The sequence below is a fragment of the Aulonocara stuartgranti genome, assembly GCF_965226115.1.
Source record: "Aulonocara stuartgranti genome assembly, chromosome: 4".
Taxonomy (NCBI): domain Eukaryota; kingdom Metazoa; phylum Chordata; class Actinopteri; order Cichliformes; family Cichlidae; genus Aulonocara; species Aulonocara stuartgranti.
In genome coordinates, this window is record NC_138942.1 from 27,872,601 (window position 1) to 27,897,302 (window position 24,702).

Consider the following 24,702-nt stretch of genomic DNA (forward strand, 5'->3'; position numbering starts at 1 on the left):
CTGCGATACAGCCTTCTGATTGGTTAAACAGCTTCTGGCTGTGACGTGCGCAAGATAAGGGCGCCTCTCCGGGAAGCCAGGGTGAGTAAAAAGAAAAAAAAGACTATTTAAGTTAATTAGTAATTTAATTTAAATTTAACTTAAAAAAATTACAATGTATTTATTTGAACGGAACGAAACATGTTTTGAGTTTTTATTGAAATGAAACTATACCAAATAAATTTAAAACAAAAATGAGTGAGGTAATTTCCCCCCTAAATTAGAACCAAGTCAATTGTAGGATAGATAGTATAATAAAAAACTGAAATACACAAAAGTACAACTAGCAGTCATTTAGCCAACCGCAGTACTTGTAGCATTTTCACAGTCAACTGTTTAGGACTCTAATTTACACATAACCTTTCTCTCCTTTTAAGTTACCGTCTATTAGTGTCTAAACTAGAAATAAAATATCTTTCATCCACGTTTACTCTTACTCAGTTAAACCGGTTCTGACCTGCTTTTGCTCCTCCTCACGAGCATGATGGAAAACCCTGGCTGCCGTCTGCTGGTGGGGACGCAACACTTTATAAATAACAAATGTGATCCACCACTGAGCTGTCTGGTTCTGACCTTCAAACTTAACCCTTGTTCTTTCAGTGTGAACTCTGATGTAAACAAAAGAGTAAGCATTAGGGGGAAAAAAAGAAAAAAAAGAAAAGAAAAACGCAGACAGACAACACGTGGCAGTTTAGAAAGCATCTTTAATCGTAATAATTCCAACATTTCACAACATGATTTCCATTCCAGAGGTGCAGACAGAAAAACATTACAATAATCGAGATGCAGTTTATTTTTTCTCCCCCCCCTTTTGGATTTCCTTTAAGTGCGAAAGATGTGATTGTTTAAACTGTGAGCCGTAAGTCTTAAGTTACGACACATTCCTCTCACTTTCCAGCAGTGTGAGCCAAAAGCTACCTCGGGCACAGCTTGTTGGGGTTTCTCCATCATTTAGACACAGACTGCTCGTTTATCTGATACATCTACTCAGAACCTGGCGTATATGACATCTTAAAGGCCAGTCAGACTTTAGCATACAAGTGATAAATTACAATCCGTATCACATGAATGTGCCTTTGGTTTGTGATAAAAATCAGCAACTTCTGTCAACAAGCTGTACCCTGAGAATACAGTGTGTGCTGTGAGTAAAGAGACTACCCCACCACCCCATTTAAACTTTACCCTGAACATTAGCAAATAAACAAAACACTGATGGGGATAAACAGAAAAATAAATGACCCTGCCCAGGAGATTTCTGCTGCATTTAAGGCCTTTAGTGTGTGTTGGCTGTGTGCGCACACATACTAAATTGGGATGTGCACCGTGTATTCAAAACTTTCAAGCTTTGTGTCAATGAAACACTCAAATGCAGTGGTTTATGATAATATCTAGGCTAAAATGCCCCCCCTCCCCAACACAACCCAAATGCAGTGCTAAAAATCAGGAAATTTCAGCACAGTCGCAATCAAATACCTTCAATAGATTCACAAGTTGCCAATTTGTTGCTTGAAAGCCTTCAAATTTAATGTTTCCACATGAAATGTGTGTAACAAAATGATCAAGCCCAAAAAGCATAGTCACGAGTGCTAACTGCAGCTAAATTGCTAGAATACATTTCAGCATATAAACCACCTTTATAGACCAAGGCAAGAGCATAACAAACACGAAGCACTTCCTTTCTTAACCGTTATAAAAATGTCTGCATACAAAAAAGAAAAAAGAAAACCCAAACTATTCTATAGATTGAGATATTACTTTGGTCCCCTTCCAGTAATCTGTCTTCATTTATCTATACTTCTTTTTCTTCAGTTAGAAAAATAGATCCTAAAGGGACTATTACACGTGGAATGTTTCCTTATAAAAATATTTTCATTTTTCCAAGAGAATGAAAAATTAAGCAACAGAAATTTGCCCCCCCCAAAAAACAAAAGTGTGTGTTTGTCAGTATGGTGATTGTCCCAGTTTAATGGCGTCTGGTGTGTGTGTCTGCATTGAGAATGCATAGATCGTCACTGCGAGAGAGAAAGAGCGAGATCAGATGTTAATCTGCATCCCTGTGGCTAATCTGGACAACATTTGTATGTTTGCGTCTCCGTTTTGGGAGTTACAGTAATGTGTGCTCATGTGTGTTTTTGGGTCTATTTATGGTGTAATTTTTAAACGAGTCGAGAGGCGCAGTTCATTCAGGCTTGGGCTCGGGGGTTTCACTCTTCACCTCGCTCTCCTCCTCACTATCACCGCCGCCACCACTGCTGCGAGGAATGGTGCGGCGTGTGGTGAAGGGGAGGTCACCACGCCTGAAAGAGAGAGAAAGGAATTTATAAATGAGAAAAAAAAAAACAAAAAAAAAAAAAACAAAGAAGACATAAGTAATGTGTTTTTCGAACTAAAGTGCAATGTCTACAAAGAAATGTAAGAAAAAAAAAATTAACAAATATATTAAGGCTTATTTTGCAAATGGTCCCTAATTGACCATTTGCAAAAAGACATGATTTACCCTAATGTGTGAGGGTAAATCATGTCTTTTCTGATGTGCTCTCCTCCTCTACTGGATCACCCCAGGGTTGTTGCCTCTCTCCCCTTCTGTTCATTCTGTACACAAATGAGTGTCGCAGCAATTTCACAAACAGACACATCCTGAAGTTTGCTGATGACACAGTGATCGTGTGGGGGACGAGTCAGGCCATGGACAGGTTGTAGATGATTTTGTGAATTGGTGTGATGAGTCCTTCCTCTCACTTAACGTGTCAAAAACTAAAGACATGATTATTGATTTTAGGAAGTCCTCTTATAGCTCATCACCCACTATCATTAAAACTGCCGATATTGGGATCGTTGAGAGTTATAAATATCTAGGTGTGGTACTTGACCATAAACTGTGTTTTGAATCTCATGCTGATGCCACTACTAAAAAAGTTCAACAAAGACTGTTCTTTTTAAGGAAAATGAGATCTTTTAACGTTTCATCTGAGATGTTGTCCTTGTTTTATAGAAGTTTTATCGAATCTGTGATGTCTTTTTGTATCGCTGCCTGGTTTGGTAACCTGACGGTGAAGAATAAGAATCTGTTGGGACTTCTGGTAAAAACTGCTAGCAAAATTTCAGGGCGCTGGCAAGATGGACTTTTGGCCATTTACAATAGAAATGTGCTTAGAAAGGCTCATTCTATTATTAATTGTGTGAACCATCCACTTCACAGTGAGTTTGAGTTGTTGCCTTCCGGCCGCCGTTTTAGAGTACCTCCGAGGAGGACTAAAAGACTCCAGGTCTCTTTTATCCCTACTGCGTCTTGTCTCCTTAATGGCAAATAATTGTCCTTGAATTTTCTATCATTATTATTGTTATTATTGTTTTATAGTATTGTTCTGTTTGTTCTTATCCTCCTGCTGCTAAACTAATTTCCCCTTGTGGGACAATAAAGAAATTGAATTGAATTGAATAATTGAGGTTCAAGTCAAAACACTATCATGCAAAGTAAAGCGAAATGTGGAGATTATAGTCGTTTCAAGACAAACTGCCACAACTGCTAAATGGCCCTGTGTAGAGTTAGCAGATATCTCATCGTGTCTTGTGATATATCCTCATGTTTATTGCATGAGCGTGTAACCGTCAATATCCTGTCTACTATGTCAAATCCAAATGGCTGGCACAAGCAGAAGAGGGCAGCTGGGGGGAGGGCAGGTAGGCAGTTTGCCTGCTTCCTGCACTTTCAGCTGATCTGTGCAGGACTGCTACAGCAAGCTCAAGATGAGTATATATCTATCTTCTTAGTTAGCGTATTATCTGTCTTGTTAAGGTTGGTTTATAATGGAGCACTGTTAAAAAAAAAAAAAAAAAAAAAAAAATTTCCCCCAGGGATCAATAAAGTATTCTGATAATAATGAAAGCCTCTGCTGTGTTACAGGTGCTTTACTCACCTGAGCTTGCTCTTGAGGCTGTTGACTTCACGGTTCATGGCATCAGCAGACTCTGTGGCGTCCTCCAGCTCCCTTTGAAGTTTTCTTCGGCTGGCGTTGGCTCTCTGAGCCTCCTCCTCAGCCTCCTCCAGCTGACGCTTGAGCTGCTTCATGCGAGAGTTCAACTTGTCGACCTGAAGGAGAAGAGAAAATATAAATAAATAAATAAATACAATTAAAAACTTTTGCTTGAGCCCAGATAAAGTTAGAAGCACAAAAACGTCTCCCTTTGATGAAGGCTACAAAGCTAATGTCAAAATAGATCTGATTTCGATTTGGAGCATTACATTATTTTCAATTCATTTAAATATTTGACTTGTTGCATAATGCACAGATATTCATAGTCATCATTGTAAATACTCAGAAAAGCCACAACAGGGAGACAGAGTTTACTGTAAAGAAACTCTCACCTGGTCCTTGTACTGCTCGGTGTTGCGCCTCTCGTCGTCCACCTGCAGGATGACTTCTTTTAGTTTCTTCTCGCTGCGTCTCACAAGTTTGGTGGCAGTCTGCCTCTCCCTGAGCCACAAACATAACAGTCAGACAAAAGACACTTTTTTTTTTCTAATATGGTCATCTCAGGCCCCACTAATCTGTGGATCTAACCTATTTACAAGAGATAGCCAATCAGAAGAAAGCTGGCTTAGCTGGAAGCAAGTCTGAAATAACAATTGTGTCCGTATGGTTCCGCTTCAGTGGCTTTTACCTGGTTTCTATATCCAGCTGTTCCTCCAGCTGAGCAATTTTAGCCTCCAGGGCGGCCATGTTGGCCTTGTACTTTGACTTGACCGTTCCCTCGAGCTCCTGCAGCTTCAGTTTCAGCTCCTTGTTCTGACGGTCGAGCTGGGAACGAGCCCCTTCGACACGCTGAGAGGTGCTGCGCTCTGCAGTCAGCTCCACGTTCATCTGGTCAGTCTGAATGTAAAAATTAATCAGTTATTTCCATTCTACATATTAAATGTTTAAGCATCTTTAGTCATCTGAACTTCAAATCAGAGTCTAAAAATGTTTGCATGTGTATACAAACCTGAAGCATTGCCTTCTTCAGCCTGTCGTTGACCAGCTCAGTGTTGCACTGCTCCTCCTCCAGCTCTTCCTCCAGCTGAGCAATACGAGCCTCCAGTCGCCTCCTCTCCTCTGCAACCTGAGCGCTAAAAAGAGGAAGGAGGGAGAGCAGAGATTAAATATGGCACAAGTAGAGATACTGAACACTTCTGGTCTGCTCATTTTACTGATGACTGAAGTCTTACTTCTTGGCGGCTTGGTTATTGATCTCATCCTGCAGCTCGTCTCTCTCCTGCTGGGCCTGCCTCTTTACTCGCTCTGCAGCCGCCAGCTCCTGCATAGCAATAAACAAGAAAATGCAGTGAGTTAAAGTAGATCACAGAGCAGGGGCACAGAACACAGAGGTGAATGAGTAAGTGTATGCCAACCTCCTGCATCTGGAGCATGTCAGCCTCCATGCCCTTTAGCTTCTTCTCAGTCTCCTTGCTCTGGGTGAGAATCTCATCTCTGGACAAGCGAGTGTCGTCCAGCTCCCGGATGAGATCTTTCATCTGGGCCTGAAGACAAAAACACGAGAAGAGTCAAAAAGCTGAGACCAAACCCCATGTTTCCTATTCAAAGATCAGATATAAAAAGGCAACACTCACCTGAAGTTTCTTCAACTGTTTCAGGGCCTCGTCACGGTTCTTGTTCGCCATGTCAATGGCTGCCTCAAGCTCCTTCAGGTCCAGCTCCAGCTTCTTGCGTCCAGCCACGGCAGCAGAACGCTGCTTCCTTTCATCCTCCAGCTCCATCTCCATCTCTCTCACCTGAAAGGCACGTCGATTTGATCAAAGCCAAGAAAAACTACACGTTCCTCTCCACTGATAACTTTTAAGCCCAACTTCAACTCATTTCTGACTTTATGCTACCGGGTGCTCATTCTGGTTCTTCCTGAAGTTCAACCAGCTAGCATTGAGACCTAATCAGAACGTTTTTAAGGTTGTAAGTACTTTTTCCTCCCGGAACAACTAAAAAATGCATTTTGTTATGAATTAGCAACAGCCGCCTCCTATTTACCCCCTCCTATTCCCAAACTGCCAGATTGTTGGTCTAAAACGCACTCGCTTTAGTCATGAGAATCAGAACACGCCTGCTTTCAACAATGCTGTACCTATATGTAGCAGCTAAATGTTGGATGGATGAATATTTGTACCTGTTTAACCAGTGCCCTCTTCTTCTCCTCTCCCATCTCATCGCGTCCTGCCAGGTCTCTCTCATACTGGGCTTTCATGGCCTGCATGTTGACCTCCAGGCGCAGCTTGGCGTCCTCTGTGGCCTGCAGCTCATCCTCCAGTTCCTCCAGCTGAGTCTTCATCTCCTCCAGCTGCTGCTCCATTGCACGTTTGGCCTTCTCCAACTCGTGGACCTGCATATAAGAACATTTATGATGAAAACCGAAGGATAGACAGCACTGGAGCAGAACATACCTCTACAGAGAAAAAGAAATGTTTCTTGACTTACGTTCTTGCCAACATCATCCTTGGAGGATACGAGGTCCTCCATTTCGGCCCGCAGCAGCTTGTTGTTGCGGTCCAGCTCTTCTTTCACCTCTCTCAGGGCTTCCAGCTCCCGGGTTAAAGCCAGTGTCCGGGTCTCCTTTTCTCTGGCTTCAGCTTCAGCTCTGTCACGCTCCTCTGCATAGCGACCAGAGATATTCTTCTCCTCTGCCAGCATCTACAGAAAAATCAACATGCAGCAGTGTTTTTATTTTGCTTTTCCTTCCACAAGACATTTTAATGGCTCTCTTATCTTGTGTATACTTGGCCTACCTGGTCAAACTTCTTCTGCTTCTTCTCGAGGTTGGACACGATCTGTCGGAGGTGGTCCTGGTCAACCTGCAGGTCATCCAACTCTTGCTGGAGACGCGTCTTTGTTTTATCCAACTTCTCGTAAGCGGCACATTTCTCCTCCAGGCGCTGGTTCACTCCCTCCAGGTCCCGCTGAAACTTCTTCTTTCCCTCCTCAGCACTTTCCAGAGAGCCAGCATCCTGCTCCGCCTTCTTCTTCAATTCAGCAAGCTGAGGGGGGGTAGGGATAAAGTCATGTCAGCTGTGTGATGGATTTGCGATTCAAACGACTGTGAGCTCCCACAGAAAACTAAATGCAGGTATTCTTTGCAGCAGGTTTGCGTCCTGCAATGTGAAGAAGTCGATGTTTTACCTGAGCCTGCACTGTTTGGAGCTGCCTCTCTACGTTCCTCTTGGCTTCTTCCTCCTCCTCCAGCTGTTCTTTCAGGTTGTTCTGTTCATCCTCGAGCTGGCGCAGCCGTGTGTTGACTGATAATTTCTGGCGCGTCTCTTCCTGCAGTAATTCCTGTTGAAATGACGGACAAGCAGAGTTACAGCAATGTTGTCACAGAGTCAGATGTTTATAACAGCCAATACTTTCATTTTTAAATATTTCTGCTAAAGGTTGCACTAAAAAGCTCTTCATACACTCTTCTTTTGTTAAGACTTTTAAACAACATGATTTAATGTGAAGCCAGTGTCTTCACAGTCAAGTCCGTCTGCTACAGTTCAACTTAAAAACTTCAAAGAAGACAAATACTTCATTGTTATAGTCTGGGGCTTTTTATCCCTTTAAAATAAAGACTTGTATTCATTGTACTTTCCCTACATGTCTTAAGACTGTACATATTAAGTAGAAACTAACAAACTTTAACTTTGCAGAAGATGTCTTCAGGTTTAGTCTATGCCAGTTTGCTCAAGAGTGATTATTATAAAAGAAACTAACAACAAAAGTATTAAACACTGTATTTGTTATGCATGCTTAACATCTGTGTGGCAGTGTACCTGAACGTCCTGCAGCTGGGATTCTACAGTAGAGCAGTCTTTGGCTGCCTTAATGGACTTGCCCTCCACCTCACTCAGCAAGCTGTTAACATTCTCCAGTTCAGCCTGTGGACAAAAGAAAAAACAAAAACATGAACCACTGACAAGGACACACCATCACTCAACACTGAATTGTTAATCCATGGCCTTCTATAAAAATGCAACTGCGATCATTCTGACAGCTCTCAGAAGGAATCACTATATCTGTTCTTAGCGCCTTCTAAGATTTGTACCTGCACTTTTGAGAGTTTCTCAGCCTGCTCCAGCCTCTGGCGCTCGCTCTCTGAGTGTTTGAGCTGCAGCTCCTGGACCTGGGCTTCGGCCTTCTTCCTGCGATGTTCTGACTCTCCTTTACCCTGCATCAGAGTCTGCAGCTCGATGGACAGCTCATTCCTCTCAGACTCCAGGGCCTGTTTGTTCTTCTCCACAGATGCTTTGTTCTGTAGACGGACAGTCAAACTGTAAAGGAAACTGACAAATGAGAAAAACTGAATCTGAATACCAGCTCTGAAAAATTACCCTCTTAGCCTGCTCCAGCTGCTCATTGAGCTCGTCAAAGGCCTGACTGTGTTTCTGTCTCAGGTCAGCAAGCTGCTGTTCGTGAAGTTTGCTTTCGTCATCAAGAGTCTTTTTAAGCTGGGCCACCTCGGTCTCACGTTTGCTCCTATGGAGGAAGAGGAGAGATTAGTCGACTTGTCTAAACACCACCCAACCAGATGTGTTGAGGTTTAGCTGTTATACTTGCTCCTATACTAATGTCTGTACCTGAGCTCTTGCTGAGCGGCAGTGGAGTCCAGAGTGTCCTCTAGCTCAGTCTTGAGGGCCTCCAGCTCTTCTCCCAGATCCCTGCGGTGTTTTTCTGCCTTGGCGCGGGCCTGCTTCTCCAGCTCCAAGTCCTCTTGGAGCTCGGAGAGCTGAGCTTCCAACTCACGGATCTTTTTCTGGGCCAGGTTCTTCTGTGCAGCCTCTTCCTCAATCCTTAAAGGGAGGAAGAAGTCAGGAAAAAATAATTAGTGAAGAATTCCTAAATACACTGTTCAAATTAATATTTTTTAATCTGCAGGGCAAACATCTTAAGTGTTTACACAGACCTGGCCAGAGCTGCCTGGAGCTCTTCTTCCTTCTTAGCCAGCTGGGCACGGAGCTCAGCAATCTGGGCCTGCAGCTCAGAAATCTGATCGCTTGTCTCAGTAAAGTCACTCTCCATCTTGCGTCGGTTCTTCTCCAGCTCCTGACGCTGCTTCTCCTCCCTGCGCAGACGGTCTGGCAAAAAAAAGAAAGAAAAAAGAAAAAAAAAAATTTAATTACAGGGATGGAGGGAAAAAAAGATGCTGTATTACACACAAGTTGCATGATGCTCTCTGCTACTTTTGGGTTTTCTTCTCACCCTCCAAGTCTGTGATCATAGCCTCATGTTTGGTCTTGAGTTTCTGCAAGCTCTTGGATTTCTCCTCCTCCTCTGCCAGGTTGGTGGTGGCCTCAGAGATCCTCTCCTCCAGCAGCTTCTTCTCCTGTGCTCACAACAATGGTGAACAATATGAAACTATTAGTTTAGTATATTATCTTCAGAACAAATTCCTACTGTGCTTGATTTACACAGCTATCGTTTCCAATTCATCCATCCTGACCTTCATTAGTTTGTTGTTGTGGTCATCTAACACCATAACATCCTCTTCTATCTTCTTCATCTTTGCTTCCATGGTGACCTTCTCTAGCTGGAGCTTCTGTCTGGCTGCTTCCTCCTCATCCAGCTGCTGCTCCAAGTCCTGTGTGCAGATAAATGACGAGTTGGAGATTTAACATGGCAATACGCCCTCCATATTAAGATTTAAATTACCATGTTTTGTTTTCCTGCTTACAGAAATATTTTGCTGCATCTTTTTCTTCTCCGTTGCCAGGTGAGAGGCACGCTCCTCCTCCTCCTCCACTCGGGCCTCCAGGTCGTGGAGGATCTCTTCCAGCTCCTGCTTCTTGGCAGCAAGACGGGCTCTCATTTCCTCAGCTTCGGCACAGAGTTCTGTTTCTGCCTGAAGCTGCTCCTGCAGGGCCATCTTCTCAGCATTCAGCTACAAGCAACGGGAAATAGGTGTTTAAGAGACAAGTTCAGAAAAAAATGTTACCTAAAAAATTCAGAGCGATGTTATCCCTCATCACTGAATTCACCGCCTATATTTAAATCCTCTAATAGACCAAAACTCTGTCTCTTTCTGTGAGTTTATCTGATCCAGTTTATTGCTGTCCACCTGAATAAGTTCAGTTTCAAGTCGACTAGCTGAGCAGTTATTTTCTGGCATGACTTTCCCCACATGAGATGCTTTGACAACATGTGTAAATTATAGCTAAAGAAATAAACCAGGGTCACTGATAGAAGCCCTGCAACAGTGCCAGAAAGTGGACGAATGTTCGAAGTTTACCTGCTGGTGTTTGTCCACCATTTCCCGGATCTGCTGCTCAGCATGAAAATGCTTCTCTTTCACCTTATTCAGCTCTTCATCCTTGGCCTGCATCTCCTCCTCCTGCCTGCTGACTTGGAGCAGAGGCTTCACCTGAGGACAAACAAATGGGAGATGTGAAGAGTAAGAAAAGCCAAAACAAGGAGGAAAATTAAAGAGAAAAAAAAAAAAAACAGAACAAGTGCTATGAAGTTGCAGAGAGGACGCCGAGGCTCACCTTGGTGAAGAGCCTCCACCACTGCCAGTTCCTGAGTTTAAGATAAGCAGCGCAGTTCCTCTGGATCACCCTCATTGCAGTCAGCTGCTGCTGCCTCTTCGCAAAAGCCCTACAAGCAAACAGCAGAGTCACAACTCATATTCTCTAGAAGTGTAAAGTAACACACTTAAAGACAAGAATTACACTTTATATGTGTAATCTATATAATGACAAAAATGTTCTTACTTGCGGGCCACATAGCCTCTGCACCAGGCCTGGAAGCTGATTATGATGTCCGTGATCTTCATGTCCCTTTCCTCCTCCAGGTGAGCCAGGACTCCTGCTCGGAAGAAAACTTTGCTCTGGCCAATGCGGTAGAGGTTGGGATCCAGCTCCAGGCTTTTGATCTGTGAAGAAAGGGAATGATCAGTCACTCCGGCAGAGGAAGCAGGCATTATAAGGGTGTGATTAGAAGTTTAAAGCCTACTTACCATGAGCACACAGGCCTGCTTTCCATCCATGAAGCCCTTGGGAATAGCATTGGGGGTAAGGATTTCATACCTGAGGGAAACGCAGGTGAAGAGCATATTGGGTTGTTTTTAAATAAATTAAAATGTGAAAAAAACAAACAAAAAAACAAAAACAAAAAACAAAACAAAAAAAACAACCCAGTGGGAACATTTATAGTCTTACCTCTGTCTGAACTCCTGGAAGACGATGCGGTTGGGGAAGCCCTGTCTGCAGATACGGATCCCCTCAAGCACACCATTACACCTCAGCTGATCCAGAACCAGGTGGGGGTCCAGTTTACCAGCCTGAGAAGAGGAAGATTTGCTGATTAAGAGTATGCTCTATTCTGCATATTAACATCTCTTCCTTTTCCAAGAGGAAAGACATTTGAGCCCCTGTTGGTGTTTCAGCTGCAAATGAAAATATGAGAATTGGGCCGAGTCGATCTGTGACAGCTTTAACAACAAAAAAAAAAAAAAAAAAAAAAAAAACCATGACAGATAAACCTGGTCAGAGTGCAACAACTCCTGGGTTCCTGACTCAAAATAAAATGTGCTCAGTGGTGTATTCTAGTGCAGACGTAACTGACAAACTTTACAATTGAACAACCCCATCTGCTAAGCATTTTCAGAGTTTCAGTTGCAGTGGCAACATCCAGTCAGATGCCCACGTTTCTGTAGTACCTTCTTCTCGTGGTTAGGGATGATGCAGCGAACAAAGTTGGGGTTTGTGTTCCTCAGTGTGGCCATCAGTTTGGACAGCTGCTCCTTGTACAGCTGGCCCACCGTGCGGAACATCCCTTTACGAGTCTTGAAAGCGCCATGCATCTCAGACATGCCAGTCACCTTATCTAGACCCACTATGCTGTCCACTGAACGAGGGGGGAAAACAGAAAGGAGAAGACATTATGTACAAAGTCAGCATGATTTGAATATTTCACCAGGCAAACTCAAATCAAATGCACATCAAAAAGGAGAATGAATATGAGCATTGTCTCTCCACCTCCTCTTGGTAAACACAACAGGAGAGAGAAGAGGTAGTTCACAAAACCAGCACCAGTGAAACGCCACACAATCACACACAAAAGTGCATGTGGAGAGGGGAACAAATCAGGAAGGAGGCTGACAGAGGGAGTCGCACAAGGCCAGTGAAGTGTGGAAAGAACACACCCAAAATTTAAAGAACAAAACATGTATAAAGTGCAGTGAGTGGAGAGAGTTCATTACTGAAACTGACAGCTTGTTGCTTTTGAAAATGTGTGCGATGACTGATTTAAATATGTATGTGCCTGAGAAGGTGACAAACATTGGCGGTTGCAGTGGGCATGTACTTTTGTGGTGACATTAAAAAACACCAAACCCATGCAGGATATACCCATTGCTGCAGTACCCATGACCAACACCAGGAGTCCCCAAACAACACTATCACACAGAGGGAGAAAAGGAGAGTTCAATGACAGAGCAACAAGTGGCAAGACCACCAGAAGATTTTGCTACTGTACACACAGCTGATTTTAGAGCAACACAAAATACACTTTTGGTTGATAAAGCTGGGAGAACGAGGGGATGAAAACATTTTTGAGAAAGAACAGGACCAAAAGGAGGAAGAAATACTAAAGAAATGAAAGAAACCTTTTTTCACCTGGATCTGAGTGCAGAATAGGAAAACGCTGATAAAAATAGGCTCTCTGACAATTATGTACCTCTGAGATGCAGTAAAAGACAAAAATGAGAAAAAGTGGGGCCACACAGGGGAAGGAATGGAAGGAAAACCACCAACGGGATTTGAGGAAAAAAATAATTTAAAAAAGGTAAAAAACAAAGGTCCACACACCAGACAGTAAGAGAGAAAAAAAAAAAGCACTATGAAGCAACATGATTATATTCCCATATCTTAGAGGGGCAGCGATTCCTGGGTTAAAGGCAAAAACAAGGCATCTGCCTCGACTCACCATCCTTCCAGAGCTCAGACACAAACTTGTCTGTGGACTGGTTGAGCAGTGAAGCCACATTGTCATTCAAGGGATCCATGTTCTTCAGCAGCCATTCGCCTGCCTTGTAGTCTACCTGTAGAGTGACACCAGACAGGAAGTGTCAAGTTTTTGGTTTTTTTTTAAATGATAGAAATATGTTGATGTAAACAGCATAATGAACTAAGCGATGTTTACCTTGCCAGCATAATGGATAATGCAGAAATCTGCTTCATCCTTCAGTTTCTTGGGCTTGAAGAATTTGGGATGTGTTCCCTGCTCCTGGAGCACCTTCTCCACAAAGCTCTTGTCTGTGGCCTTAGGGAACCAGCACTCCTCATCCAGCAAAGCCAGGATACCCGGGGGGCTGGCCTGGGACAGACGAGAGCACATGAGTCAAACCAACAAAGACGCTCAGAGGACCAACATAGTTACAGCAGATCAGAAAACTCACTGGCTTCTCAATGAGTTCGATACAGGGCTGCAGGTCGAGGCCAAAGTCAATGAAACTCCACTCGATGCCCTCCCTCTGGTACTCCTCTTGCTCCAGGATGAACATGGTGTGGTTGAAGAGCTGCTGCAGCTTCTCGTTGGTGTAGTTGATGCACAGCTGCTCAAATGAGTTCAGCTGGAGACATGGAGGGAAAGAAAATGCTTAAGAAATCTCGTGGGGCTGCATGCTGTTACAACAGACGGCCATGAACATGAGTGCTCAGCTATCACATAGCTGATATACAATTAATATACGTTAATTATACAATTATCTGCAGCGAGTGTGGTGCTTGATGGAGAGGTAATTATATTTTTAAAAACTGCCTTGTGTGTTTACCTCGAAGATCTCAAAGCCAGCAATATCCAAGATGCCAATGAAAGAGGCTCCCTGTCTCTTGGTCTTGTCGAGTGCTTTGTTGATCCTCATGACGAGCCAGCGGAACATCCTCTCATATGTGGCCTTAGCGAGGGCTTCCACGGCAAACTCTGCTTGCTCCTGAGTCTGAGCCTTCTGGACATAGTCTCGACCCACCTTGATTCTGGGTGACAGGATGGCCCTGGTGAAGTCTGTGACATTCATGCCCATGAGGTGGCATACCTTCTGGGCAGCTATTGAGAAAACGAGGGAAAGAGAATGAGTAGTGCAGGATGGAAGAGTGACATTTTAAAATTAATGTGCAGAGTGCTTGCTTACCTGTGTTATCAGGCATGGAGGCTTGGTCTGTATGACGCTCCTTCTTAAAGCTCATGTTTCCAAGCTGCAGAACAGATGCCACCACCTTCAACAGACCTGCACACGGAAAACAGCAAAATTAATTAACATGGCAAGAGTTACATTAAGCTGGTAATACATAGAGACACACATGCACAGAAACAAAAGCTGTCGTCTTACCAATTTGCTCATCCTCTGGAATACCCATGATCCTGAAGGCGTCCATGGTCTCTGTGAACAGATCCTTGTCCTGCTGGCCCGGAATTGTGACGTTCCCATTGGAAAGAAAACGGTAGTTGTTGTAATTTTCCAGGAGGAGATCACCTGAAATCAAACAGCAAAGGAAAAGTTAAAAAAAAAAAAAAAAAAACATCAAGTCACCAAATGCTTGAGGAAACTGCACCATCTTTAAACAGAGATTTTTGTTTAATGTGCTGCTTACTGCGCAATTTGTCTCCAGCCCCTGTGAGCAAGTAGTAGAAGATGTGAAAGGTCCTCTCTTCTTTGGCCTGGCGAATGGCACGAGATTTCTCCAACAAGTCTAGAGGTCGGTGTGTCAAGGACAACTTCTGATACTACCACAGAAAAGCTCTTGAACTGGTTTAAGACTTCTTTAGTAATAATAACATAAAAGGCAACAACCTGACAGCATTAAGGATACAAGTTTCAATATTGGCACCAACGATGTAACCATTGACATCAAAATTGATTCTGATGAATTTTCCCTGGTGGTGTGGAGGAAAAAATGTTTAAGTGAAAGTGGTATTTAGAAGAAATCATAAACAAAGGCTGTAGCAGTTAATTCTTACGAATCTGGAGGAATTGTCATTTTTGACAGTCTTGGCATTTCCAAAGGCTTCTAGAATGGGGTTAGCCTGCAGCAGCTGCTTCTCCAGCTCCCCCTAGTGGAAAGGAACAGAATTGCAATGCAAAACATAAGACGCAGGTACATCCATACAGGTAATTTCTCAGCCATGGATTCATATCCAACAAGACCATAAATCATTAAAATTAACCTCTTAAGCCCCAACGCCTAATCAATCTCCTGCCTTTTGCCCCCGTATCTGGGGTCGTTGGGGCTTAAGAGGTTAATCTGTGTATTGTGAGGGCTTCACATGCTAATCTGACATTTTCTATAAAGTTACTTATGATTACAAAAAAGCAGAGGCGGGCGTTTTGCATATACCCATAATATACTTACATCTGAGACGGCAACATAAAGAACAAGACATTTAAACAAAAAGCGATAAGATTGATACCACATACACACATATACATACACCAGCAGCACACATCACACCCAAGCATTTTATCCCAACACGCAACGACATGTTAGCGTTTAAACTGACAAAGACCCCAAAACCCTGAGACTGTCAATAACCCGTCACCTGTTATTCAAAGCAGAGGAGTCCAGTGAACCGCAAGCACAAAACAAGTTGTCGTTTCTATTTCAGTACTTTAATAACTCTTTCCTTCAAAAAAACTCCCACATATACACCATGCTTAATGCAGAATTTAACCTTTGAATTTTAAGTCAATCTTAACCAGTTCTCATATTATATCACTGTCAGTTAGCTTTTTATGAAAGCAAATGGTGTCCCCCAGCCAAATGAGTACAACTTCCTCAAGTGCATGTTAGGTCATTACACAACATGGACAGATATCCTAAGCTGCATACAAGCAAAAAAAAAAAAAAAAAAAAAAAAAAAAAGAAAGAAAAAGAAAAAGAAAAAAAAGCGACTTTGGAATCATCGGCACATACAAAGTAGCAACAAAACCTGTGAAAAGTTCAACCAGACAAATGTAAATACATCCATCATAGCAAAAGTAGCTCAAGCAAAGACCCCACCCTCTTTATCCTGCCATTGTCTGGCTGAATTTTTCACAGGAACACATACGGCTGCCGCTGAGCTGCAAACAAACTTCCTCCATACTTCCTATTGGCTGGCAAGACACGTAACCCCTGCCCTTGATACAAAGTGACTCCCATAATAGTGCGGTCCAGCGAGGGGGGAGAGAGAAGAGGATGGGCGTGGTAGAAGGAGGACTGTGATGACAGAAGCAGGTGGGGAGGAAGAGTGAATGAAGGGGGAGGGTTAACTCACATGTGACAGGACCAAGTTGTTCTGTTGATGGGAGAGAGAAATACAACAACCTCAAAAAGGGACGATAGATGTGGTTTTCAGTAAACCCCTGTGGGTGGGTTTTAGCAGCATCTATCGCAGCGCTGACAGGCCAGATAACAGTAGTGTGACGTAATGCTTGACTGCTTGGCAGAGTTTTATTTCTACTGACAAGTTGCAGTAAAAAGTGAAGTAAACCCAAACACATAGTAGATTAAGTTAGGTCTCTGGTCTATATGAAGTGTGACAGGAGGGCCTGAATGTACACTACTGTTTTCTGTGCCTGCAGGGTCGTTATTTTCATTGCCACACATTTTTCCTTGATGGTCTTTCTGTGCAGCTTTACCAACAGCAATTTTGCTCTGTTTCCTGTAGAAAATGAGCGGCTTGAAGGCAACAATGTAATGATTGATTCACAATCAGTGTGCATACTAATTACAGTTAAAATGAAAATAAGTAGATCCAGGGTGCACGGAGGAAAAGGATGATTACTTGAATTTACAGGAGTAAAACAGCTGGGAGTGAAGTGAGATGAATGAATGTGATAAACAATGGAGGTCTGAAGGTTCGAATGCAAGTATCAGCTGCAAGACTGACCTGATCTTTTTTGGTCTTGTGAGAGGAGGCGATGTGAGCGAGATACTGGATGACCTTCTTCGTGTTCTCTGTCTTACCAGCACCAGACTCGCCTCTACAGACACAAACAGGAGAAAATAAAATAGTCAGTGGACTGATTCAACACTGAGAGGACATCTTCTGTAATGTGACCACTGTTGATGTGTTCATCATCTATAACTTACGTGCACAGGATGGACTGGTCTTCACGATCTGCACAAAAAAAAAAAAAAAAAAAAAAAAAAAAGAATTGAATATGTACCCACTGAACAACAATTCTGCATATACAAAATGAACATAAGTTATCGTTACAGTGCAAGACGTTTTTTGTCTATACGACAGGAAGTTCATTGACCACAGAGAGGAAATGAATATCCGGCTTCCTGCGACAGTGAAGACGTGCTTGGGTCTAAGTAACCTTTTTTAATTACTGCAGCGCCTCCTCAAATGAAGAGCATTGAAGGGACAGAGTGTAGCTTGGGTGGACTGAACAACAATATGCACAACAGTGGCCTTAATGTCCAGCTGCTGTGGTGCATGCAGGAGTAATTAAAACATACAATACAATTGCTATGCAGGAAACACCGAGAACTGTCTCGATGGTAATTCACAGAGTCGCAAAAAAACACTGCATAATTATGTGACACGGCAGTAGTAAGAGGGGGGGGCGGCACAGGAAATCTGCACTAGCAGAGTTTTGTCAGGAAATTTGCTCAACATAATGGCTGTAAGCTACTGTACAGGCTCAAACATGGTGTAAATTCATAAATGTTGAAAATTTATTTTATATCCCATGTGTATATTTCCAATGAGTGAGCAACAAATTTTATTAGCTTGAGCTGAGAGATTCTGATGGCACAAGCTGGAAAAGTGCAATTCTCAGAGGGTCTCAAACAACATTCTGCAACCAGTGGTCCCCTGGGTCTTCCATGCAGAGCCAAACTACAGAGTACTCTTATACCCTGCATTCATTGTTTAAAAGAAGTAATGACACAAACAATCAGCCAGTGTTGATCAAAGCTGTGCCACTCAGAACACCAGTTTCACAATGTTATGTCTGGGAATGTTAGACAGGAACTGTATTTTTTGGTGTGGAAATGTTCGAGAATTTCAAACATTTAACAGCAAACGAAATATATTTTCATGATAGCACGTCGCCACCACTTCCTTTTCTTTAAATGCCGTCATACAATTCTCATCTCGACAGGCAGCTGGGACCGTGTCTTACCCTGCATCATGCTTCTGTAAGCCGTGTCAGTGATGGCGTAGATGTGGGGTGGCATTTCATGCCTCTTTTTGCCCTTGTACATGTCAACGATCTCCTCTGAGTAGATGGGCAGGTTCTTGTAGGGGTTTATGACGACACAGAAGAGGCCAGAGTATGTCTGCAAAGTGGATGAGAATTAAACAATTAAAGAAGCGCTCTTCGCCTGAACTGGAGAAAGAAACCTGTGAAACAGACTGGATGTGTTTATGTGATCAGAGATTTGCATCCCTCCGCATTACTGAATTAATATAAATGGCCAGTTCGCATTAAAGGAAAGGGCTTCCGCAGCTTCTCGATAACAAGGACTTCCCATCTTCAGTTTAAAATTCTCATGAACTCTTATTTGTAATCCTCCTGTGTTATGGAATATTAACCCCACCCTGCTGCAAGTTTAAACTGATGACTGATCTTGGCATTATAAAAAGTACAGCTATTTGACAAGCCAGCCAAGTCATATACACAAAAAAAACAATGTTTTCTCAGAGTCAGACATTAAAATTCCCTGTTTATTCATTTCTATAAAACTAATAAGTCATGTATCTTGTATATCTGGACTCATCTCTCCTCATAGCATAACAAATAAAGTTGTTTTTTTTTTTTTTTTTTTAAATATTTCGCATTCCTGAGCTGCCCTCCCAATTTCTTTGTACCAGGCATCTCTCCCTCTGTTGTACACCCGCGTTCCCCTGGGAGATGGTCAATTTCATGACTACAGAGCCTGGAGCCACTCAAACCGACCGTAGCCTGGGTCTCTGGAGGGAGGGGTACAACGGGCTGTGTTGATATGACCGGGTCACACATCACAGAGTCAAAGAGGCCAAAAATCACTCCCAGCCCAGATGGAGTAAATAACATTCATTATGGGGGCAGCAAGAGCAGTTACAACATAATTTACATTCCATGTTCATCTCTGCCAAAACTGTTTTTCATATCTCTCACACTCCCAACTGTATTGTTCCCTACAGCTTCCTGTTTACAAGACTCCGAAACACACACACACGGATCAAACAAGAGAGACAAAGTGGGACAACACTGAGGGAGAAGACTGCTGAAGTACCACTAGTATGTTAAAAGACTGTTCACATTCTTTATAAGAAGAGCCGGTGTGTATGATTTGTCATTGCACTGGAGCTTAACAAGATAATTAGGAGGTTAGACAGGGTTCAAGAGTAGATTGTTTTCTATAAGCCAGTGGGGAACAGCTATGCTCTTCCTTTTTCCTGTCATTTGTTTTCTATAACAATAGCAACCTGGTTAACGTTTGACATGATGAGGCAAGTCTATGAGGAAGTAATCCCCACGAGCTAAAAGCAAAGTTTTCAGAGGGTTTCTTTTTGTGGTTTTTCTCCTGCTCTTGGGTCTGTATGATGTCAGTGACAGCAGCCATCCCTAATATGGTCATCTCATGCACACAGCTCTGGCTGTGGGCGCAAAAGCCACACCCAACTGCTGATCAGACCTTTTGTTTATGAGGGTAAGCCAATCAAAACAAAGCTTGTTTTTTTCTTCAAAGGAAGAAGAGCTGAAACAGCTCGCTTCAGGCAGGATGAGGTCAGGCGCTGCACCAAAGCCCAGTGTAATAAACTATTCTGAACTGTGAGTCATAAGTCCAAGAATTAAAACAGTTTGATGTGAGCATAATGGGTCCACAGTCAAATAGTGAACATAATGATTGCAAAATGTATTTTCTTTATTAGAAAATAAGCACATTAGTGCATCATTTAATTGAATGTCATTTTCAATTGCAGCTTAAGCCTTGAATCTTGCAAAGCTACTATAATAGGATCCAAGATTAATGATATGTGGGTGAATATAAATAGAAATCACATCTAGTATATTATTGTGATGTTAGATTTCAGCAGACAGAATGAACAGAGCAACAGAAGGTCAGTGCTCCATACTTACATATATAAGACCAGAGTAATATCTCTCTTTCAGGTTATGCAGCACGGATGCCTCATTCAGACACGTGAGCTCGGCCATGTCCTCGACCTTGCTGAACTTCGGGGGGTTCATCTTCTGGATGTCATCCTTGTTCACTCGGATCTTCTTTCCAGAGTCTGCCAGCTCCACAACGCACTCGTCGCCGTGCTCCTCCTTGATGGAGCCGGCCTCGAACCCCAGGCGCTCCGAGGGCACCCATACCAGCTTCTTGGAAGCCCAGTCAGCTTGTGCCAGTGGGTTGTTGACCACATTACGGTCCACGTACAGAAACTTGTCTGCATCCGACATGGTTGCTGTTTTACAGAGAGAAAAAGAAACATTGCTTGTTGTTAGCGGTGCAGGGAGATTAGTGTCACACTAAAATCTAATGAGCAGTTTCACATCTTCAAAGAAAACTATTACATGCAATTTCCTGTTTAACTCCTTCTCTATTTGGTATCCATCTGTCTACACGTGTAATCTCCGAGGAATGCACAGGTCACCACTAATATACAAGAGCAATACGGCTCTGCGTTGACATAAAGGAAACAGTTCAAACAAGGCTCTGTTACTCCGAGGCTAAACGCTGTGAACACCTAATCAAATTTCGAGTGGCAGGGAAGAAACATGTGTCTGGATCACAGAGACAGCAGTACCAACAGGGGGGGCCTGCAGTTTGGCTAACTGCTCCAGTACAGTCTTTTACTGGCTGGTCATGGTGCTCGTTTGATTTTAGAGATAAACTGGTTGATGAATTATAGCGCTTATCAAGAGGTTTCAGGAACTAAAGGAAAAGTCCCTTTTCACATTTCTGCTTGATTGTTTTGGTTTATTATTTAGAGTAAGTTGAAATGTTTGTGTGGTGCCACCCACATACATGTCATTCGTACTTTCCCCTTTCCAATAGACACCGAGTAGTCACCTTGAGGCCCATCCAAAAACGCCTCCTCTCTCACTAATGCGTTGCAAAACTATCAAGTAGGAGGAGAACTACCAAGTTTGATAAAACTCATGAATTATAAATGAATACAAAACAAATGAGATTCACACTGAATGTTGCAGTTCACACTACACACAAGTGCATACAGATAAACATCAGATCTAATCATATAGATTGAAATCACTGCTCAGCCTAGTCTATACACGCTTATAAATAACAGCTTGCTGACAGGGAGTGCTGTGGTTTAACCCATATGGAAAGTGACTAGACTAGTACAACCAGTAAGGCAAGCAAAAAAAAAAAAAAAAGCACGAGCAGGCTACAGCCAAACCGCCCAAACAGTCAGTGCAGAGACGCTGTGAGCAATTAACCGAACGTAGTTTTCTTTCACAGACACCAGTACCCCCAGCCTTTACTATCTAAATGATCATTCCAGCACAGCGGGAGACCCACACCAATTTTCCCAGCATCACCAGGGTTCTTGGTCTTTTCTAGTGTTCCCTCACCTCTAAGGGTAACCAAGCACACAGACAGTTTGCATTTGCTTGGTCACTCATATGCAAACGTCAAGAAAAACACAGCGGAGGTCGGGCTTAGGTAGTCATGACTGTATCTAAATGAATATATAGAGGTAGTCAAGTGTTTGATGAGAGCAATTTCACACTGCAGGTCCAGTGGGACAAGGTTCAAATTACTCATGCTCAGCATAGTAAAATGCTGCTTGTACACACCACTGATTTACAAGTCTTACATTTCCAGAGCCGTTCAACAGCAGTGTAACTTCACAGCTCACACATTTCCCCCTAAAGCCCCAAATTTAGAGATGCAGTGAATTTGTGTATAGTTGCTCTTGCATTACAACAGCGGAGACTCTCAGCCAGAGGGACACAACTTTTAAACTCTGAAGCATTCATAAATTGTTCTCAATGTGACAGACTCTGGAGGACCTAAACCAAAAAACTACTAAGATACTAAAGTGCTGCTTGTTCCAGCACATTAACCCTGAGCTCTGAGAAAGAAAGCAGAGGCATTCTTCTCATGACCCCTGCGGCTTCATGTCCTCCATCAACACTCTGCCAGACTAAGCCACAGCTGACGTCCATCACTGTGCACCACGCCCACTAGCTCATCCGTGGTCTACAGACCCCATCCTCTAATAGAACGTGGGGCAAATTTGTCCTGCTTTCTCTCTCAGTTGGCCACAAGCTTCCTCCTCTGCCTTCAGACTCCCTGTGCACAATCCTAACACCAGCACCCACCCTTCCCCTTTTGTTTTCCAGTCTTTTCAGGGTCACATTCCTCCCATACTCACTCTTTATCAGGGAGAGACAGCATCTAAAAGCATTCCACAAATTTCTGTCCTATATACCTCTCCCCTTACATCTTCCTCAAACCCATTTTCTATGGCTTCTTCCTGTCACATTAGCATGTCAAGTGTGCCTTTAGGGGTTTCACAAACATTGCTCCATACTTTTGAGAGCTCTTCATTCCTTGTAGTGCATCTCTGACAGTGCTCCCATACTCCTTTAAAATTCTTTTGGCCATTACTTGCCCCTCTACATTCAGATCACTTGGCCCCGTGCAGAGTTTGTATACGAGCCATAACTGATTATAATCCCTGCAGCTTTGTTGTCTGGCAAAAACAAGAAGTGAAACAGAACACACCCAGCACTCTGGTTTGTTTTAGCTTGCTATGATTCAAAGGTACAGGGAGACATGTTTGCCAGGCCACTATAAAAAGTATCAAATAATCTTAACAAATACACACATCATCTGTTGCTGCAGTCACATTGCTTAAGGATCAAATACTTGCTAGTAGAGCAGGGCGATATGGCCAAAAATATTTATCACGATATATATTTGAAAATTTGCGATAACGATATAACCGACGATATAATTGATGCGAGACAAAATACAACTCCACAACATTACTAGCGCAAAAAGACAACCTTCCATTTATTTTCACTTAAACAAGAAGCTGGTTTTTATGTACATTAAAGCTTTATAAAAATGTAACAGTGCAAATGCAAATTCCTTGCTGAAAGTTTAACCAAAAGGCATTTCCAGTAGAAATGGGCTGACATATCCTGAGCATAACCATGTATAATATCCACTGAAGTCAAAAAGAGGTGCTTTGCAACATTAAACTGCAGTGTGCAGTACGCATTTTTCGGACCATAAGGTGCACGGGATTATAAGGCACATTAAGCGAAACAAAGCAGTCAGATAAATCAAACTTTATTAAACTCATTCTTCTTGCTTCCTCCACTTCTGTACCATTGATTCATTAATGTTGAATTCTCTGGTAGCTGCTCTATTCCCATGTTGTTGCAGTATATTAATGACTAACCTCGTATTGTGGATGGATTATCTCAGTTGTTCTCCTGACTGAAGTTTGGTCCGTTTACAGCATCCTGCCATGCGATTGCATTTGTCTCTAACCATGAAGAACCTTCACGTTAACTTTTATAAGTGGAAAAGTGTTAGTGTTCGTCCTCCAGCTTCACTGTTTATGTTATGCTAACATAGCTGTGTCGCTAGCGATCACGTAGCACATCATTATATACCAGCTAGCCAAACTTCAGTAACCCTACAAACGTCACTGCTGTTTAGTTTCCTGTCTTCATTTATGGTGGAAGTGATAGCAGAGCTGTACGTTTGAATTTTTTCAGAAATCTCTCAGTCAGAACATGCAATATCATGCTTAGGTAACTAGCGAAACTAGCGAGCTAACTTCCGCTAGCTTCCTGCTAACTTCTAACTCCGTTAAATGTAATAACTTTTGTTTTCATGGATGCCTGGAAGTTAAACTTTATAGTTACACCTGGTAAAGCAGCAATGCTGATCGTTTTATTAAAGATGAAAGAATTTAGACAGTTTTTAACTCTAAGTGATGCTGCAGTGTTGTTTGACCTGAAGCATACGGAGTTTAGGACCCAGATTACTCCCAGATTTAAGAGCATCTTAGAACGGCATGTTCTGCAAAAAAAATGTGCTTTGTGGTGTATCTGACGGACAAACACCAAACCAGTTCCACATCACGGAAGTTGCACCATTTTTACAAACCAATTCTGGTTCATCTGTTTCACTCAACAATCGGCCATGTGCGTATGAAAACAAAGGCACTGCGCATGCGCGTTTTACTCCCATTCTATCGCGATATTTCATTTTCCTATCGTTGCCTAACATTATACCGGTATTACCGTGAACGGTATAATATGGCCCAGCCCTACTTGCTAGTTTATTCATTTTAAATTAATGTTAACCAGAAGTCTTTCATACGAAACTGCAGTTTAGACATTTAATGTGTGGAAACTGCTGCAAGCAGTTGTTTTTCTTACCAATTAATCCACAGAGTCTTTTTCTATTTGTTCATTCCCACTTACATTATGTCTGACTTACTCAAAATGTTTTTGTCCTAACCACATAAAGTCAGTTTACCGTCACCTATAAAAGAAAGAATCAGCCAAGCAGTAAAAGAGGACTAAAGTCCAATCTAACAATGACGTCTGCCATAGTCCGACTCACATGCCTGACACAGATAACTGTGACATACTTCAAACTAGCTCTCCAGAGAGCAATGAGGTCTAAAATTACTCCCAGTAGCTATTCTAGCTTGGCAAGGCCTG

At 42.6% G+C, this 24,702-nt stretch overlaps 1 protein-coding gene and 1 long non-coding RNA gene across 3 annotated transcripts in view; one reads left to right on the top strand and one right to left on the bottom strand.

Annotated features, from left to right (window-relative positions):
* Position 1: 1 nt before the first annotated feature.
* Positions 2 to 19,841, top strand: LOC309705331. The gene is made up of 3 exons (XR_014276535.1): positions 2 to 81; positions 19,176 to 19,272; positions 19,724 to 19,841. It is a non-coding gene; the product is annotated as an uncharacterized lncRNA (long non-coding RNA).
* The window catches only part of LOC309705328 (myosin-9-like), a 31,693-nt gene continuing 7,714 nt past the window's right edge, over positions 724 to 24,702 (bottom strand). Inside the window, exons 2-41 of one of the 2 annotated variants that reach the window (XM_082531073.1) lie at positions 20,116 to 20,447; positions 18,172 to 18,328; positions 17,129 to 17,156; positions 16,926 to 17,019; positions 16,311 to 16,331; positions 15,015 to 15,107; positions 14,867 to 14,930; positions 14,648 to 14,746; positions 14,386 to 14,529; positions 14,188 to 14,283; positions 13,831 to 14,102; positions 13,456 to 13,629; positions 13,200 to 13,373; positions 12,984 to 13,098; positions 11,716 to 11,903; positions 11,216 to 11,337; positions 11,014 to 11,083; positions 10,769 to 10,929; positions 10,544 to 10,652; positions 10,288 to 10,419; positions 9,733 to 9,939; positions 9,502 to 9,639; positions 9,261 to 9,384; positions 8,965 to 9,136; positions 8,639 to 8,851; positions 8,393 to 8,537; positions 8,107 to 8,313; positions 7,835 to 7,939; positions 7,203 to 7,355; positions 6,812 to 7,060; positions 6,504 to 6,716; positions 6,196 to 6,408; positions 5,648 to 5,809; positions 5,429 to 5,557; positions 5,246 to 5,334; positions 5,023 to 5,146; positions 4,702 to 4,910; positions 4,406 to 4,514; positions 3,957 to 4,129; positions 724 to 2,336 (exon numbers count right to left, since the gene is read on the bottom strand). In XM_082531073.1, coding sequence (XP_082387199.1) covers positions 2,219 to 2,336; positions 3,957 to 4,129; positions 4,406 to 4,514; positions 4,702 to 4,910; positions 5,023 to 5,146; positions 5,246 to 5,334; positions 5,429 to 5,557; positions 5,648 to 5,809; positions 6,196 to 6,408; positions 6,504 to 6,716; positions 6,812 to 7,060; positions 7,203 to 7,355; positions 7,835 to 7,939; positions 8,107 to 8,313; positions 8,393 to 8,537; positions 8,639 to 8,851; positions 8,965 to 9,136; positions 9,261 to 9,384; positions 9,502 to 9,639; positions 9,733 to 9,939; positions 10,288 to 10,419; positions 10,544 to 10,652; positions 10,769 to 10,929; positions 11,014 to 11,083; positions 11,216 to 11,337; positions 11,716 to 11,903; positions 12,984 to 13,098; positions 13,200 to 13,373; positions 13,456 to 13,629; positions 13,831 to 14,102; positions 14,188 to 14,283; positions 14,386 to 14,529; positions 14,648 to 14,746; positions 14,867 to 14,930; positions 15,015 to 15,107; positions 16,311 to 16,331; positions 16,926 to 17,019; positions 17,129 to 17,156; positions 18,172 to 18,328; positions 20,116 to 20,442 — 5,892 coding nt within the window. In that variant the 5' untranslated portion in view covers positions 20,443 to 20,447 and the 3' untranslated portion in view covers positions 724 to 2,218. The remainder of the gene's footprint in view (positions 2,337 to 3,956; positions 4,130 to 4,405; positions 4,515 to 4,701; positions 4,911 to 5,022; positions 5,147 to 5,245; positions 5,335 to 5,428; positions 5,558 to 5,647; positions 5,810 to 6,195; positions 6,409 to 6,503; positions 6,717 to 6,811; positions 7,061 to 7,202; positions 7,356 to 7,834; positions 7,940 to 8,106; positions 8,314 to 8,392; positions 8,538 to 8,638; positions 8,852 to 8,964; positions 9,137 to 9,260; positions 9,385 to 9,501; positions 9,640 to 9,732; positions 9,940 to 10,287; positions 10,420 to 10,543; positions 10,653 to 10,768; positions 10,930 to 11,013; positions 11,084 to 11,215; positions 11,338 to 11,715; positions 11,904 to 12,983; positions 13,099 to 13,199; positions 13,374 to 13,455; positions 13,630 to 13,830; positions 14,103 to 14,187; positions 14,284 to 14,385; positions 14,530 to 14,647; positions 14,747 to 14,866; positions 14,931 to 15,014; positions 15,108 to 16,310; positions 16,332 to 16,925; positions 17,020 to 17,128; positions 17,157 to 18,171; positions 18,329 to 20,115; positions 20,448 to 24,702) is intronic. The other variant, XM_082531074.1, reaches the window with a different exon arrangement.